General features: G+C 50.7%; 1 protein-coding gene across 1 annotated transcript; it reads left to right on the top strand.

Annotated features, from left to right (window-relative positions):
- Positions 1–5,950: 5,950 nt before the first annotated feature.
- LOC118350324 (keratin-associated protein 10-1-like) lies at positions 5,951–6,925 on the top strand. Its single transcript, XM_035697218.1, has 2 exons — positions 5,951–6,369; positions 6,433–6,925. The coding sequence occupies exons 1-2, from the start codon at positions 5,951–5,953 to the stop codon at positions 6,923–6,925; spliced, it is 912 nt and encodes a 303-aa protein (XP_035553111.1).
- Positions 6,926–18,813: the final 11,888 nt, after the last annotated feature.

The following is an 18,813-nucleotide window of genomic DNA, read 5'->3' as shown; positions in this document are numbered from 1 at the left end:
CCCTGCAAGGCCTGTAACCCTGCTACCCTGAGACACCTGCTGCCCTCCTACCCTGCTGCAGTGGGACGCCTGCAGCCCTTTTGCCCTGAGAGACCTGCTGCCCTGCTGCCATGTGAGGCCTGCTGCCCTGCTGCCCTGTGAGGCCTGCAGCCCTGCTGCCATGTGAGGCCTCTGCCCTGATGCCCTGCAAGGCCTGCAGCCATGCTTCCCTGAGACGCCTGCTGCCCTGCTGCACTGCGAGCCCTGCAGCCCTGGGAGGCCTGCTGCCCAGCTGCCCTGTGATGACTCTGCCCTACTGCCCTGCAGCCATGTGAGGCCTGCAGCCCTGCTGCCCTGCGAGGCCTGCTGCCCTGCTGCCTTGTAAAGTCTGCAGCCCTGAGAAGCCCCGTAGCCCTGTTGCCATGTGAGGCCTGCTGCTCTGCTGACCTGCGAAACCTGCAGCCCTGCGAAGCCTGCAGCCCTGCTGCCCTACTGCACTGGGAGCTCTGCAACCCTGGGAGGCCTGCTGCCCAGCTGCCCTGCTGCCCTGAGACGCCTGCTGCCCTGCTGCCCAGCTGACCTGAGATGCCTGCTGCCCTGCCACCTTGTGAGGCCTCAAGCCCTGCTGCCCTGCTGCCATCTGAGGCCTGCTGCCCTGCTGCTGTGCGAGGCCTCTGCCCTGCTGCCCTGCGAGCCCTGCAATCCTGCTGCCCTGAGATGCCTGATGCCCTGTTGCCCGGCGAGGCATGCAGCCCCGCTGCCCTGAGAGGCCTGCAGCCCTGCTGCCATGTGAGGCCTCTGCCCTACTGCCCTGCGAGCCTTGCAGCCCAGGGGGCATCCTGGCCTGCTGCCCTGCAAGGCCTGCTGCCCTGCTGTCCTGTGAGCCTTGTGGCCCTGCTGTCCTGCTGCCCTGTGAGGCCTGCTGCCCTGCTGCCCTGCGATGCCTGCAGCCCTGCGAAGCCTGCAGCCCTGCTGCCCTGCTGCCATGTGAGGCCTGTTGCCCTGCTGCCCTGCGATGCCTGCAGCCCAGCTGCCCTGAGACGCCTGCTGCACTGCTGCTGTGCGAGGACTGCAGCCCTGCTGCCCTGCTGCCATGTGAGGCCTATTGCCCTGCTGTCCTGCGATGCCCGCAGCTCAGCTGCCCTGAGAGACCTGCTGACCTGCTGCCAAGTGAGGCCTGCTGACCTGATGCCCTGCGAGTCCTACAGATTTGCTGCCGTGTGAGGCCTGCAGTGCTGCTGCCCTGAGTCGCCTGCTACCTTGCTGCCTGGCAAGGCCTGTAGCCATGCAGTCCTGATGCCATGTGAGACCTGCTGCCCTGCTGCACTACGAGGCTGTAGAGCCTTCTATCCTGCTGCCCTGCTGCCCTGGGAGACCTGCAGCCCTGCTGCCCAGAGACACCTGCTGCTCTGTTGCCATGTGAGGCCTCTGCCCTGCTGCCCTGCAAGGCCTGTAACCCTGCTACCCTGAGACACCTGCTGCCCTCCTACCCTGCTGCAGTGGGACGCCTGCAGCCCTTTTGCCCTGAGAGACCTGCTGCCCTGCTGCCATGTGAGGCCTGCTGCCCTGCTGCCCTGTGAGGCCTGCAGCCCTGCTGCCATGTGAGGCCTCTGCCCTGATGCCCTGCAAGGCCTGCAGCCATGCTTCCCTGAGACGCCTGCTGCCCTGCTGCACTGCGAGCCCTGCAGCCCTGGGAGGCCTGCTGCCCAGCTGCCCTGTGATGACTCTGCCCTACTGCCCTGCAGCCATGTGAGGCCTGCAGCCCTGCTGCCCTGCGAGGCCTGCTGCCCTGCTGCCTTGTAAAGTCTGCAGCCCTGAGAAGCCCCGTAGCCCTGTTGCCATGTGAGGCCTGCTGCTCTGCTGACCTGCGAAACCTGCAGCCCTGCGAAGCCTGCAGCCCTGCTGCCCTACTGCACTGGGAGCTCTGCAACCCTGGGAGGCCTGCTGCCCAGCTGCCCTGCTGCCCTGAGACGCCTGCTGCCCTGCTGCCCAGCTGACCTGAGATGCCTGCTGCCCTGCCACCTTGTGAGGCCTCAAGCCCTGCTGCCCTGCTGCCATCTGAGGCCTGCTGCCCTGCTGCTGTGCGAGGCCTCTGCCCTGCTGCCCTGCGAGCCCTGCAATCCTGCTGCCCTGAGATGCCTGATGCCCTGTTGCCCGGCGAGGCATGCAGCCCCGCTGCCCTGAGAGGCCTGCAGCCCTGCTGCCATGTGAGGCCTCTGCCCTACTGCCCTGCGAGCCTTGCAGCCCAGGGGGCATCCTGGCCTGCTGCCCTGCAAGGCCTGCTGCCCTGCTGTCCTGTGAGCCTTGTGGCCCTGCTGTCCTGCTGCCCTGTGAGGCCTGCTGCCCTGCTGCCCTGCGATGCCTGCAGCCCTGCGAAGCCTGCAGCCCTGCTGCCCTGCTGCCATGTGAGGCCTGTTGCCCTGCTGCCCTGCGATGCCTGCAGCCCAGCTGCCCTGAGACGCCTGCTGCACTGCTGCTGTGCGAGGACTGCAGCCCTGCTGCCCTGCTGCCATGTGAGGCCTATTGCCCTGCTGTCCTGCGATGCCCGCAGCTCAGCTGCCCTGAGAGACCTGCTGACCTGCTGCCAAGTGAGGCCTGCTGACCTGATGCCCTGCGAGTCCTACAGATTTGCTGCCGTGTGAGGCCTGCAGTGCTGCTGCCCTGAGTCGCCTGCTACCTTGCTGCCTGGCAAGGCCTGTAGCCATGCAGTCCTGATGCCATGTGAGACCTGCTGCCCTGCTGCACTACGAGGCTGTAGAGCCTTCTATCCTGCTGCCCTGCTGCCCTGGGAGACCTGCAGCCCTGCTGCCCAGAGACACCTGCTGCTCTGTTGCCATGTGAGGCCTCTGCCCTGCTGCCATGCAAGGCCTGCAACCCTGCTGCCCTGAGACACCTGCTGCCGTGCTACCCTGCTGCTGTGGGACGCCTGCAGCCCTTTTGCCCTGAGACGCCTGCTGCACTGGGAGACCTGCTGCCCTGATACCCTGCGAGGCCTGAAGCCCGCTGCCCAGCGAGGCCTGCAGCCCTGCTGCCCAGCAAGTCCTGCTGCCCTGCTACCCTGCAAGGCCCACTGCCCTGCTGACCTGGGACACCTGCTGCCTTGTTGCCCTGCGAGGCTTGAAGCCCTGCTTCCCTGCTGCCATGTGAGGCCTGCTGCCTTGCTGCCCTGTGAGGGCTCTAGCCCTGTTGCCATGTGAAGCCTCTACCCTGCTGCCATGCAAGGCCTGACCCCAGCTGTCCTGAGATGCCTGCTGCCCTGCTGCCCTGCGAGACCTGCAGCCCTGCTACTGTGCTGCCCTGGAGGCCTGCTGCCCTGCTGCCCTGGAGGCCTGCTGCCCTGCTGCCATGTGAGGCCTCTGCCCTGCTGCCCTGTGAGGCCTGCAGCGCTGCTGCCCTGAGACACCTGCGGCCCTGCTGCCGTGCTGCCCTGCGAGGCCTGCTGCCTGGTTGACCGGAGATGCCTGAGGCCCTGGTGCCCTGCGAGGCCTGCAGCCATGCTCCCCTGTTGCCCTGTGAGACCCCTGCCCTGTTGCCTTGCAAGGCTTGCAGGACTGCTGCACTGAGAGACCCGCAGCCCTTCTGCCCTGAGAGGCCTGCAGCCCTGCTGCCCTGAGAGCCCGGTCCTGCTGCCCTGCGAGCCCTGCAGCCCTGCTGTTCTGAGAGACCTGCTGCCCTACTTCCATGTGAGGCAGGCCACCCTGCTGCCCTGCAGGCCTGCAACCCTGCTGCCCTGATGCTTTCCGAGGCCTGCTGCATTACTGACCTGAGACTCCTGCTACCCTACTGCCCTGAGAGGCCTGCCTTCTGCTACCCTGGGACGCCATCAACCCTGCTGCCCTGAGACACCTACTCTGCTTCCCTGCGAGGCCTACAGCCCTGCTGTCCTGAGAGGCCTGCTGCCCTGCTGCCCTGAGGGGACTGCTGCTCTGCTGCCTGGGAGGCCTGCAGCCCTGCTCCCCTCTGCCATGTGAGGCCTCTGCCCTGCTGCCATGCAAGGCCTGCAACCCTGCTGCCCTGAGACGCCTGCTGCCCTGCTGCCTGCAAGACCTGTAGCCCTGCTGCCATGTGAGGCCTCTGCCCTACTGCCCTGCGAGCCTTGCAGCCCAGGGGGCATCCTGGCCTGCTGCCCTGCAAGGCCTGCTGCCCTGCTGTCCTGCGATGCCTGCAGCCCAGCTGCCCTGAGAGGCCTGCTGCAATGCTGCCCTGTGAGGCTTGCAGCCCTCCTGCACTGCTGTCATGTGAGGCCTGCTACACTGCTGCCCTGCGAGTCCTCAACCCTGCTGACCTGCTGCTATGTGAGGCCTGCTGCCCTGCTGCCAAGTGAGGCCTGCTGCCCTGCTGCCCTGGGAGACCTGCAGCCCTGCTGCCCTTATGCCATGTGATGCCTGCTGCCCTGCTGCCCTGCAAAACCTGCAGCCCTGTAAAGCCTGTAGCCCTGCTGCCCTACTGCACTACGAGCTCTGCAACCCTGGGAGGCTGCTGCCCAGCTATCCTGCTGCCATCTGAGGCCTACTGCCCTGCTGCCGTGCAAGGCCTCTGCCCTGCTGCCCTGCGAGCCCTGCAACCATGCTGCCCTGAGATGCCTGATGCCCTGTTGCCTGGCGAGGCCTGCAGCCCGCTGCCCTGAGAGGCCTGCAGCCCTACTGCCATGTGAGGCCTCTGCCCTACTGCCCTGCGAGCCTTGCAGCCCAGAGGGCATCCTGGCCTGCTGCCCTGAGAGGCCTGCTGCCCTGCTGCCCTGCGATGCCTGCAGCCCAGCTGCCCTGAGAGGCCTGCTGCACTGCTGCCCTGCGAGGCTTGCAGCCCTGCTGCCCTGCAAGGCCTGCAGCCCTGCTGCCCTGAGTCGCCTGCTGCCCTGCTGCCCTGCGAGGCCTGTAGCCATGCTGCCCTGCTGCCATGTGAGGCCTCTGCCCTGCTGCCCTGTGAGGCCTCTGCCCTGCTGCCCTGCTGCCGTGAGACACCTGCTGCCCTGCTACCCTGCGAGGCCTGCAGCCCTGCTGCATTGATGCCATGTGAGGCCTGCTACCCTGCTGCCCTAAGACGCCTGCTACCCTGCTGCTCTGTAAGCCCTTAGCCATGCTGCCCTTCTGCCATGTGAGGCTTCCTGCCCTGCTGCCCTGCGAGCCCTGCAGCCCTGCTGCCCTGCGACGCCTGCTGCTCTGCGAGGCCTGCTGCCCTGCTGCGACGAGAGGCCTGCAGCCCTTCTGCCCTGAGAGGCTTGCTGCCCTGCTGCCCTGCAAAGCCAGCAGCCCTGCTGCCCTGCTGCCCTGCTGCCCTGCGAGGCCTGCAGCCCTGTTGCCCTGCTGCCCTAATGCCTTGCGAGGCCTGCTGCCCTGCTGCCCTGAGAGACCTGCTTGCCTGCTGCACTGCAAAGTCTGCAGCCCTGCTGTCCTGCGATGCCTACAGCCCTGCTGCCCTGTGAGGCCTGCAGCCCTGCTGCCCTGTGACTCCTGCAGCCCTGCAAAGCCTGCAGCCCTGCTGCCCTGCTGCACTGCGAGCCCTGCAGCCCTGGGAGGTCTGCTGAGCTGCCTTTCTGCCATGTGAGGCCTCTGACCCTGCTGCCATGCAAGGCCTGCAACCCTGCTGCCCTGAGACTCCTGCTGCCCTGCTGCCGTGGGAGGCCTGCAGCCCTGCTGCCCTGAGACACCTGCTGCTCTGCTGCCCTTCGATGCCTGGAGCCCTGCTGCCCTGCTGCCCTGAGATGCCTGCTGCACTGCTGCCATACGAGGACTGCAGCCCTGCTGCCCTGCTCCCCTGCTCCCCTGGGAGACCTGCTGACCTGCTGCCATGTGAGGCCTCTGCTCTGGTGCCCTTCGAAGCCTGCAGCCCTGAAGAGTCTGCAGCCTGCAGCCCTGCTGCCCTTCTGCCATGTGAGGCCTGCTTCCCTGCTTCCCTGCGAGGCCTGCAGCCCTGCTGCCCTGAGAGGCCAATAACCCTGCTGCCCTGCGGCCGTGTGAGGACTTCTGCCCTGATGCCCTGCGAGGCCTATAGCCCTGCTGCCCGGGGAGGCCTGCAGCCCTGCTGCCCTGCAAGACCTGCAGCCTTCTATCCTGTTGCCCTGGGAGGCCTGCAGCCCTGCTGCCCTGCTGCCGTCCTGTCCTGCGAAACCTGTAGCCCCGCTGACCTGCTGCCATGTGAGACCTGCTGCCCTGCTGCCCTGAGATGCCACAGCCAGGCTGCCCTGCGAGGCCTACAGCACTGCTGCCCTGGGAGGCTTGTTGCCCTGTTGCTCTGTAAGGCCTACAGTGCTACTGCCCTGAGACTCCTGCTGCCCTGTTGCCCTGCGAGGCCTGCAACCCTGCTGACCTGCTGCCATGTGAGGCCTGCTGCCCTGCTGCCCTGTGAGACCTGCTGCCCTGTTGCCCTGAGAGGCCACAGCCAGGCTGCCCTGTGAGGCCTGCAGCACTGCTGCCCTGGGAGGCTTGTTGCCCTGTTGCTCTGTGAGGCCTACAGCGCTGCTGCCCTGAGACTCCTGCTGCCCTGTTGCCCTGCGAGGCCTGCAGCCCTGCTGCCCTGCTGCCATGTGAGGCCTGTTGCCCTGCTGCCCTGCGAGGCTTGCTGCCCAGCTGACCAGAGACGCCTGAGGCCCTGGTGCCCTGTGAGGACTGCACCCTTGCTGCCCTGCTGCCCTGTTGCCCTGCGAGGCCAGCAGCCCTACTGCCCTGCTGCCCTGTCGCCCTGCGAGGCCAGCAGCCCTACTGCCCTGCTGCCATGTGATGCCTCTGCCCTTCTGCCCTTCGAGGCCTGCAGCCCTGCTGCTGTGCTGCCATGTGATGCCTGCTGCCCTGCTGCCTTGAGACACTTGCTGCCTTGCTGCCCTGCGAGGCCAGCAGCCCTACTGCCTTGCTTACATGTGAGGCCTCTGCCCTTCTGCCCTTCGAGGCCTGCAGCCCTGTTGCCCTGCTGCCATGTGAGGCCTACTGCCCTGCTGCGCTGCGAGACCTGAAGCCCTGCTGCCCTAAGAGGCCTACTGCCATGCTGCCCTGTAAGCCCTGCAGCCCTGGGAGGCCTGCTGCCCTGCAGCCCTGCTGCCTTGAGAGGCCTGCTGCCTGGCTACCCTATGAGGCCTGCTGCCCTGCTGACCTGAGATGCCGGCTACCCTGCTGCCCTCGTTGGCCTGCAGCCCTGCTGCCCTTCTGCCATCTGAGGCCTGCTGCCCTGCTGCCCTGCTAGGCCTGCTGCCCTGCTGACCTGAGAGGCCTACAGCCCTGCTGCCATGATGCCCTGCGAAGCTTGCAACCCTGCTGCACTGCTGCCCTTCGAGGCCTGCAGCCTTGCTGCCCTGCTGCCATGTGAGGCCTCTGCCCTGCTGCCCTGCCAGGCCTGCTGCCCTGCTGCCCAGAGATGCCTGCTGCCCTGCTGCTCTGCTGCCATGTGAGTACTCTGCCCTGCTGCCCTGTGAGGCCTGCAGCCCTGATGCCCTGAGAGGCTTGCAGCCCTGCTGCCCTGCTGCTGTCCTGTCCTGCGAAACCTGCAACCCTGCTGCCATGTGAGGCCTGCTGCCCTGCTGCCCTGAGACGCCTGCTGCCCTGCTGCTCTGCGTGGCCTGTAGCCCTGCTGCCCTGCTGCCATGTGAGGCCTGCTGCCCTGCTGCACTGTGAGGCCTGCAGCTCTGATGCCCTGCTAGGCCTTCTACCCTGGTGCCCTGCGAGCCCTACAGCCCTTGGATGCCTGCGGAACTGATGCCCTGCAAAGTCTACAGCCCTGCTGCCCTGCTGCCCTGCGAGGCTGCAGCCCTACTGCCCTGAGAGGTCTGTTGCCCTGCTGCCCTGCGAGGCCTGCAGTCCGGCCACCAGTGTCACTCGTCCAGCCGTTGAGGTTTCTGAGCAGACACTGGAACCTGAGCTGACTGGATGCTGCCTCCTGTGACCCCCCTCACTGTCTGGCATGTTCTTTTCTTTATGGGAATTTGCCAAAACAACATTTACAATGTACACCGCTCCTTGGGTCATGGAGATGGTAGTGGCATAGCAGGGTCGAACCCAGCCTGACTGCTCCCAGAGCTCTTACTCAGGAGTGTGTGTTACCATTTTCTTAAAATTAATTTTTATTTTTCATAGTTCTTAGGGTACTTAGCACGGTGCTGTACTTATTCAAGCACTGCCCAATATTAGGTTTTCTTTTGTTCGATTCATAAATTGATCAGAGACCACACTGGGCTCTGATCTTAGAAGACAGAGGTCATGGACCAGCAGTCGTCCCATATTCGTAATTCAGCCTTGCAGCTCCGATGTGGTCTTTGGTCTACAGGATCCAAATGTGTAAGATTCTATGTAAAGATTTTATGTAAATCTATAAAGATTATATTGTAGATAAATTGTAATCTACCTGAAAAGAGTGCACCAGTGGATTGTTGCATATGGATTAGAAGCTGGTTTCTCTGGCCTCTAGGACTATGTCTAGTAAGGCATCTCATTCATGTCTAGAAAGCAAATACAGCATTTATTGTAAGTTAATAGTGGAGCAATGTAATGAATGGATTAAAGTAAGATCCTTATCGGTCATTATGAGTATGCCAACCAGGTTCACCCTTCACCTCACATTGTTGGCACCCATATGTAATTCGAGAAATTCTTATGCCCAAGAGAGGAGACATACTCTCGGGCATCTGACAAGGGAAACATGTATTATTGCCTAGGAGCTGGAAGCTTCAGCACGATGAGGAAGATTTTAAAAATCCTGGCCAAACACATAGCTTTGCCTAGTTTGAATCTTGTTTCTTTGGCTTACATCATTGAAGTGTTTTCTCTCTCACGGGGCTGATGTTGTGTTTTAGGAATATGACATGCAGAAGTTTAAGAACCAAGAATCCTACCGACCAGAAAGAAACATATATGTACATTTTAAAATGTCATATATTTATTTTTTATATTTAAAATAGCACTGGACATAATTCATATGTACAAAGTAAGAAACATATATGTACATTTTAAAATGTCATATATTTATTTTTTATATTTAAAATAGCACTGGACATAATTCATATGTACAAAGTTAGTTTTAGCGTTCTGTTGAAGAGATTCCTTTTATGCATGTTAGAGCGAATTTGACTTCCATCCCCAACACATTTTGAGGTTGGTAGGACACAGAAGGTTTCAACCAGACTCACGTTCTGTTTGAAAAAAAGGAGAAATGGTATGAGCCCTTTCTAATCTCTCTAGAAGCAGAAATGATTTACAGCTATGACATTTAGCCATAATTCTTTGATATCATTTGGGAAGAGTTCAATAAGGAACAATTTCTTGATTTTGTTTGTTTGAACAAAAATAGCAAGCTTGTACAAATTTTGGGCCAAGATTTCTTATAGGAACTCTGAAAAAGGTGATCATGTCAGAAGTATGTGAAAACAATAAATTACAGTCATATTATTTACATCTTTTTTTTTCTCAAGGAGGGAAATTTAAACATATAAGAGTTATTAGTACTTCAGGACAATAAAAGGAAATTTGGACAAGGATATCCCAGAAAAATCTACCTCTTCATTTTTCTTGTCAAATGAGAGAGGAGGGACAAGGTGCTTTGTTGAAATAAAGACCATTCTCTTATTTGTCCTTGTAAGTCAAAATAATAGTAGGTGACAAGTGGTAATTCTGAGATAATTTGGCTTGGCAGAAGCAAACATGTTGAGACAGAATTTGTCAAGGCAAAATATTTTTTTAAATGATTAATTTAGTCATTAATAAAAATATTTTAATAATAACAGCAGTTTATAGTTGCCAGGAAGATTACCTCTCGTCTGACAGTTTATAAAGCACAATCTCTGATTACAGCAAAGGAAGCCATGGGCGGGCAGCCTTGATGGAATTTATAGTAGTGACAGTGAACCATAGCTAACAACCTGTGTTTGACCACGCATCCCCTGTTCCCTTGTCTTCCTCACCAACAATCCATTGTAATTCATACAGAATTAATACGGAGGGCAGACTGAAGGATCCATGGAGCTCATTAAATGAACTTTTACTCCTTAAAATACCTTTTGTCCCCTTGTTTACAGCCCCTCTTCTCTCTTCTCTTTATTATAACCAAGGCTCAGCAGAAGCAAACTGGCTTTGTGCAGCCCCTTCTTAGGTGGTCTTTTCTTGATCATTTTATCACTCCTACATTTCACTTTTTGCCATCTAGAAATGTATCAAAACCTTTCTGTGGTGGATGACTTCCCCAGTCTCTTGGCGTTGATTGCTTTAATTTTGGAATTTCTACACTTTGTTAAATATGCTGTCAAAAGGAACAGAAAGTAAATATGTTTTCCTGGTCTGCCATCTTGAACTGAAAATACGTGTTGATTTCAGCACTCAGCATTCCCATAGGGGGAAAAAAACCCTCAGAATTCACAGATGTAACATTCAAGACTTCAACTTTTCTGGAGAAATCATTAAGGATTTAGCATGTAGTAATTTCTTTTTTTTTTTTTTAAAGATTAGTTATTCATTCATGAGAGACCTAGAAAGAGAGGTAGAGACACAGGCAGAGAGAGGAGAAGCAGGCTCCATGCAAGGAGCCCAATGTGGGACTTGATCCTGGGAATCCGGGATCATGCCCTGAGCCAAAGCCAAATGTTCAACTGCTGAGCCACCAAGTCGTCCCAGGATGTAGTAATTTCTAATGGGAAAATAATACCTGTTTTCATGATAAAATGAGATAATGAACATGAAAATCCTTTGTAAAGTTTAAAGCTCTATAAAAATGTTTTTTTATTATTTTTTGCTATTTCACTGTGCCTGAAAGTTGTTTCTGACGTTGCTTATGTGAGAAAATGCCTTCTGGTTTTACCATTTCAAAAAATAGACCATGTTTTTCAGTAGCTCAATGAAAATGACATTGTTCTTCAAGGTTAGGGGTAAAGACACAAATGTTCCTTGACACATATCACTTTATAATATTTTCAGCAACTAAGTTACTCATGTATTCCTCCTTCCAGATTTGTTGAGGACCTACCACCGGCCAGATGCTTTATATTAGGTGTTGGAAACATTTCCCAGGTTTTAAATATTTTAGGCTCTTTGGGCCATGTAAAGTTTCTGTAGCTTCTTCTCCTTCTTCAACAACTTCTCAAAATTTAAGAACCATTATTATCTCGTAGATCCTACAAGAACAGGCTGAGAACCCAGTTGGACCAGGGGACTGTTATTTGCTAACCCCTGCCCTACACCTTCACTGAGTAGAAGGCGCATCTTTTTTAATTATTATTATTTATTTATTCATGAGAGAGGCAGAGACATAAGCAGAAGGATAAGCAGGCTCCCAGCAAGTATCCTGATGTGAGACTTGATCCCAGGACCCCGGGATCACAACCTGAGCCAAAGGCAGTTGCTCAACATCTGAGCCACCCAGGTGTCCCAGAAGGTCATCTTTAGAAATTTACTTCTTTAAACCAGTCATCGGTTTTCCTGATCTTGTCTTTACTCCCCTTCAGTCTCTAATAACATGGCATCCAGAGAGCTTCTGTTAAAACATAGTTCAAATCGTATCACTTAAATCTCTTTAGTTGCTCACTCAAGGCAAAAACCGAAGTCCTCAAAATGCCCCTACAGCCTTAGCAATCTAGACCTCCCAACTTCCTTTCTGAATCCATTTCCTTCTTCTCTACACTTTGCTCACTCTGGCCTCCACACACTGAGATTCTTTCTGTTCCTTGACTATTCCAGGTACGTTCTTGCCTCTCCTCGTGTAACATTCAGTCCACAGGTATGTACTTGCTGACCTGCCCATCCTGGCAGGACAATTATAGTGTTTATCAAGTTTTTACATTAGTAGACTCAGTTTTTGTGATTCAGTGTTACAGAAAGGATTAAATTATACTCCTTTTTTTCATTGCATATGATGTCGTTTGGAAAATCTTTGAAATCTCTAAAACCTGGAGGCAATCAACATAGTAAATTATGAGATAATCCGTAGCTCCTGGAACTTTTGGTAGTAGCTCCTGAGAGCAAAGGAAAATAGTCACAGGAATTGTCAGGTGTTATTTGGAGCTTTAATTTCAGAAATCCTAGATTTGTACATTGGGAAGAGACCTTAAAAATTTTACCCCTTCTTCCATCCCCAACACATTTTGAGGTTGGTAGGACACAGAAGGTTTCAACCAGACTCACATTCTGTTTGAAAAAAAGGAGAAATGCAGAAACCAGCTAGTGGCCCCACCTGACAGCAGATCACAGCCAGCACCGACTCGAGAGCCCACCCAGCAGCCCCACCTGAACATGTAGCGCAGCCAGCAGGTCCTCTTAACCATGGTGCCCAACTAGTGGTAACTCCCCTGACCTCAGAGTATGAGCCTTGCCCAAATTTAACCAAAGGGGTAAAAGATCTATACACTGAAATACATATATGTAGTTAGCAATACTATATTGTATACATGGAAGTTGTTAAGAGAGTAAATCTTGAAAGGCCTCATCATAAAAAAAAAAAAGTTATGTAATGTGCTGGATGTGTTAACTAACACTGCTGTGGTAATCATTTGCTATATATACTTCTGTCAATTTATCATGTTGTATGTCTTAAACATGTAATGTAACATGTCAATTACACTTAAACTAGAAAAAAATTTTAACACACAAGAATTTCTATTTCTCTCCCTCTCTCATACACACACACACATACACACCAGTCCTCAGCCCTGCTCCTAATCAACTGCTTTAATCAGATCCTAGATTATCCAGGATAATCTCCCATAGGTAAAGCCAACTGAATAAATATTTCAATCACATCTGCAAATTCCCTTCGCAGCAATGCCCAGATTAGTGTTTGAATAACTGGAGATGTAGTTTAGCCAAGCAGACACATAAAAAAAAAAAAAAGAAAAAAAGAAAGAAACTATCATATCACCTTCTTAATATATACATATATATATGTATGTGTATATATATATATATGAGGTTCAAAAAGATTATTTAAGTTCAGAAATGATAGCCATTCAATCAATACCTCTGCTATCATAACAGAAGTATAAACGCTAAAAGCCAGGCAAACCTTGGATTTTTTTTCTTGTCAAAGAACAAAGATGTTTTAACAGGCAAAAAACATTTATGATTAGTATCATTTTTCCCTAGACAAAAGTAAGAAGTCATCAAAAAATGTCAAACATAGCTATTTACAATGTATTGCTTCTGCTTTCCAAAGGAAAGCATTAGCTTCCATATGGCTCATAAGTCAGCCTCAACATGACCAAGGACCAGAGTTTGGAAAATATAGGGCATCATAAATGACACAGTGTCTGAGACGCCAGAAGTGGTCATATTTTATTATGATTCAAACCAAAACAACTCCAGTCCCATGCCTTGAAGGGGACAGAGGTTAGAAAAACATTTAGCAGTTGTTTTATGATCTTTCCAGCTTTGGAAATGGAGGTCCCTTAGGACAAACAAAGCCCCTTTATCTGCCTGAATTGAGGACCGACAGTATTTTATCATGGTGCAAGAGGTTGATTCCAGTTGTGTGATGGCATACATCCTCTCTGCTGGAGTTGAACACTGTGGTTCACAAGGGCCACGATTCCTTCTCCTCCTTTTTCTTTTTTTTTTTTTAAGATTTTATTTATTTTATTTATTCATGAGAGACACAGAGAGAGAGGCAGAGACACGGGCAGATGGAAAAACAGGCTCCCTCTGGGGAGTCCGATGCAGGCCTCATCCCAGGACCCTGGGATCGTGACCTGAGCCAAAGGCAGATGCTCAACCACTGTGTCACCCAGGAGCCCCACTCCTTCTCCTTCTTCTTTTTTTTTTTTTTTTCCTTCTCCTTCTTACCCTGAGCCTGCAGTGGCTCAGTACACTTCCCTCAAGTGACTGTTCTCTGCAAGCCATAATTCATCTTTTCTTTTTCTCTGAACACTTCATCTTAAAAGCTGCCTAGTGACTTGTGTGAATCTCTAGCATCAGAATGAAAGGAGCAAGAAGAACCTCAAAGGATCCTAAAGAAGAGATATTACCAAGGAATCAAGACTCCCATAGTAGATTCCTCCACTACCACCTGCTAGAAATAAGGAGCAGGACCAGACAAGAATAAGTATTTCTTACTGGCCACAGGAGTGAGCCTATGAGATTCATAGGAAAGATGGTAAAGAACTTACAGTCCTAGCCTTACAGAGAGAAGAGGCCACAAGGAGCTTGAGAGGTCAAAGGTGATTGGGATCACTCAATGGGCAGCTAGGAGAGTGCTGGTGGCACAGCAGGCCTATGTAGATAGCAGCCACAGGACATGTTTTACACAGCATCCTGGAGGAGATAGTAGGGAGCAGAACCACACAGTAGAAGCACATAGAATGGCATAAATTGTATTTAAAATAACCTTCCTATGGAGTCTCCTAGAAAGACTGGAAAGGAGAAAGCTAAGGTCCAAGTGAAGGCACCTGCTGAGCCCCCTTGAGCTCGCTGCTGTCTCAGTACTACTGGAGGTGATAGGAAGGACCTATCATCCTTTTGGATCTGAGCTTCTATAATTTTTGCACAATGAGCTTTCAGACCTTTTTCAAGTATTCCTTTTTCCAGACCAGGTCTGACTTAAAAGTTGGACTGTGTCCAGGGTCAGAATGGGTCCAATGTAGAAACCAGGCTGGGTCTGACTTAGAAACCAGATACCAGGTCCAGTGTGAGCCTTAGGTGAGTAAAACTTTGTCATTAGGCTGAACAACGGTTAACCTTACCAAAGATAATCTTAGATTACAATTGGCCACAGTAGAGACAATTTAACCCACCTAAGTTTAGCCCTGTACAAGAAGCCCTAAAGACAAGGGGGTCTTAGCCAAGTGCTCATCATGAGGGGTAGAGGGAACGTTATTTTTTCCTCCATCTACAGTTTCTAGTGATAATGATGGGACCTGCTGGGACACCTCACTGTCTCTAGAGCCTACAGGCAGGATTCTGGGAAAACTGGCTGAAGTCAGCAAAGAGTGAGAATTCTTACCAAAATCAGCTCTCCCAGGTCTCTGTGAGTGGTGCCTGGTCAAGAGGGGAAGGTAAAATTTTACTTAGTCCCTTTCTTTCCAAATACGATTGGCAGGCAAAAACATTGGCAAGAGTTACATCTCTGAAGTGTGCCTTGTGAATTTGCTTTTGGGTACCATTTGTCATCGATCCATTCTCTCCTGGGACAGCCATGGCCTTCTTATTTGTCACACTTTGTATCCTAAGGACTTGACTTGCCAACCGTCGGGTTGGGGGCTGCAAATATACAGCTGGGCTGAAAGGGGGATTGCATCCCAACTGGGGTTCTACTGACTGTTGCCAGCTAGCAGTAACAGAAAATTCACAACCGCCTAACTGCTTCGTTTTCACTAGGAATGAAGGAATTCTAAGGGTTAAAAATTCTGTCTAGTCTATGCAACTGAAACGACGAGAAATAATAAGAGGAATAATCTTTGTCGGGGAAAGAGGACACATTTGGCGAAGAAAAGGTCTGAGCAACAGAGATACATTTTTGCTAAAGGAGATGAAAGTAATTGTGTCCTGAAGTCTGAGTGGTTGTTTCAGAATGGAAAGAGGAGGTAAAGGGCAAACAAATGAGATGCAGGAAGTTGAGCAGGGAGGATGGGGAAGAAAGGCACCCGAGAGAGACAGAATTTCACCTGTGTGGCCAAGTCAGCTAAAAACGCAATGAATTCATGATAGTGGGTTTTTTTTTTAAAATAAGCTTCAATAAATAGTTTACTTATGTGAAACTAAGAATTTCCTTTCATCTGCTTAAAGGACAAAGTTCTCTGGATCTATTGGTCTGCTATTAATAAGACCTATGAAATGTTCTTCTTTACCTTTTAAGTGATCTGTCTAGAAGAGAGATTCTGTGTTTTATCAGAATTCAACTCCTTGGGCTTCTTGTCTTTACCAGATCTTTGATTACTTCATAAAACTCAGTCTTCTCGATATTGAAAGAGTTCAAGTCTCACAACTATGTAACTATCTGTATTTGCCTTTTAAGTTTTTTAATTATTGCTTGGGTTAGGTGGATATTTTGGGGACACACTTCTCAAAAATAAAATTCTAAATCAAGTTTTCCTTTTTTGACTTTGAAGTAACTTTGGGGTTTGCAGAGGGTCCCTGAATCATCTCAAAAGATTTTTTTTTGGTCTCTTCTTATAAAAACAGAGATGTTAAACTATTTGGGTTTGTTTTATACATTAAACTACAGGGGAAACATCAGCAAACAAGAAGTAATGCTAAACCTTCTTTAGTTTATAATATATGGATATATGTTACTAAACATAAATGTTCCAGAAATTGTATAAAATTCCTGAACATCTGGGATACCTGGGTGGCTCAGTGGCTGAGCATCTGCCTTCGGCTCAGGTCGTGATCCTGAGGTCCTGGGATCAAGTCCCAAATTGGGCTCCCCTTGGGGAGCCTGCTTCTCCCTCTGCCTGTGTCTCTGCCTCTCTCTGTGTCTCTCATGAATAAATAAAATCTTTTTTTAAAAAAATTCCTGAACATCTGATATGTCCTAGTACAATAATGTTTGTAGTTGTAATTCCAGTTATTATCTTAAAACCATGCATGTCAAAGAAATAACCAAATTCCCTTGTCATTGTCATTAGAACAAACTCTCCCCTCAGATTTTTAGCCATGGCCATTTTTAAGTCTTTTGTCTTCTGGACAGTTACCGTTTTACTCTGATGCCTTTGCCAAAGTGCTTCATCTTCAAGAAAACTCATGGAAAGGACTCTGATGAGTACAACTTTGTGCTAACTTTCAGGTCATACTACTGAACAGGGTCAGAACTTCAGAACTTGAACAGAGAAAGTGACGGCTTCACAAAATCGTAACAAAAAAATCAAGATCAGTAAGAATTAATTACATGGGACTCAGTGAACTGATGAGGATGATTGCACTTTTTATGACTTGTGTGGGACCTTTAAAGTTTTGCTTTTCCAGATTTAAGGAAACCGTTTATCTCTTTTCTCTAACTATCAGCGATTTGGAAAATACACCTTTGTGAGCAAGGATGAAACATTTATCTTTTTCTTCCTACCTGATGCCACCGGAATTCAGAAGCCCTCTTCTTAATTTGATGGCGATAATAGTTATTTGCAGAAGTTCAGTAAGAATCTGTTCTTGTAACAGGAAACAATCAGAAACGTTGGTGATACTACCAACATTGGAAAACATTCAAAAAACCCATCCTGGTACCTTACTTACTTACAGAACAAGGAGATGAACAGCAAAAAACAATTCTTCCACAGATTTGACATCATAACTTAAGAGTTTCACATCGAGACAAAAGCAAGAAAATGATCAAAAGCCAAGAATTGTTAATTAAACAAGGAGGTCATTAGACCGATATAGCTCTAGTGCCATAGCAGCCTAATTAAGCAAATCAAAGTCTAAGCCTGCAAATGCCTCAAGAGCATGAAATCAAGACACTTATAAGAACTAGGGACATCTGGGTGGCTCAGTCATTAAGCATCTGCCTTTGGCTCAGGTCATGCTCTCAGGGTCCTGGAAGCGAGTTCTACATCCGGCTCTCAGCCAGGAGCCTGCCTCTCCCTCTCTCTCTACCCCTCCCCTGCTCATGCTCTCTCTCTCTCTCTCTCTCTCTCTCTCTCTCTCTCACGCACATGCGTGCTTAAATAAATAAATAAAATATTTTAAAAAATGACATTAACAACAACTAATCACAAACAGCCAACCAGGCTTTCACTGTAGCCAATCAAGAGCTTCCTTAGTTTGTTTGGACCTTTTCTCTATGCAAGTGTCTCACCAAGCTCCTGTCGACGGAGCGTTCCTGACCACTTCTGGCTTGGTGCTGCCTGATGTGAATAGATTTTTGCTCAGATAAACTCAGGCTATCTTTTACTAGCATGAACGCTCTGCACAATGTCCTGCGCAATCCCTACCACTCCTACATGTCCTTTAGCAGCTATATTTCATATTTTTGTGCTTCGGTGACATTTGAGCTTGAGGGCCTGTCCTATGTAAGTGAGTGCTGGCTGGGTCTAGGGGTAAGTGGTTCAAGCACAGGCCAACTAAGCTCCTAGGCTACTGCTGCTGCTACCCCATATTTAATAACTGGCAATATTATATTTCTGCTTTCCTAGGCTTTCCATCCAGGATGCCAAAGTTCTTTTTTTTTTTAATTTTTTTAACGATTTTATTTATTTATTCGAGAGAGAGGGAACTCATGAGAAGGAGGGAGGGGCAGAGGAAGAAGGAGAAGCAGAATCCCCAGTGAGCAGGGAGCCTGATGCAAGGCTCAATCCCAGGACTCCGGGATCATGACCTGAGCCGAAGGCAGAGGCTTAACCAACTGAGCCACTCAGGCACCCCAGGATATCAAAGTTCATTACCAGAAGAATACATAGTCATGATAGATACCCTTTTCTTATAGAATACATACATTCACAGAATCTTTGCTGGTGTGATTCAGAGAATCACAGCACACATACATCTTTTTTCCAATTTATTTGTTTAATTTGAAGTATCTTCCTTCAGTGTAGAAGAAAAGGATGAAGTAGTATAAATCCTGACACAAAAGTATCTAATATTTTTCCTTCAGCTTAGCGGTGTACAGTAAAGCAACAAACAGAAGGCATTAAGAGCTGAATTATTTTGAAATTCCTTACACAGAACTCCAAACTACTTGTCAAAGATTTTAAGAAATAGATGTTAGGAAGACAATGCATATATTTACATGAATCTAAGAACATTTTGTAGCCCCCTACAGTTGAAATATACTAGGCCATAATAAGCCTCTAGACAACATTCAGATCATTTCTGTAATTTAAATCTCTTTTGTACTAACTTCATAGAACAGCATAGACATCAAAGCATCCAATTTGTGTTGGCAACAAAAAGATTCCATTATTCATTCATTCATTCATTTTGAGATTCTTAGTTGCAAACCAAAGAA

This window comes from Canis lupus, chromosome 11, assembly GCF_003254725.2.
Source record: "Canis lupus dingo isolate Sandy chromosome 11, ASM325472v2, whole genome shotgun sequence".
Classification (NCBI taxonomy): Eukaryota; Metazoa; Chordata; class Mammalia; order Carnivora; family Canidae; genus Canis; species Canis lupus.
The sequence above is the reverse complement of the archived record's forward strand: the minus strand, read 5'-3'. Positions and strand labels throughout refer to the sequence as shown.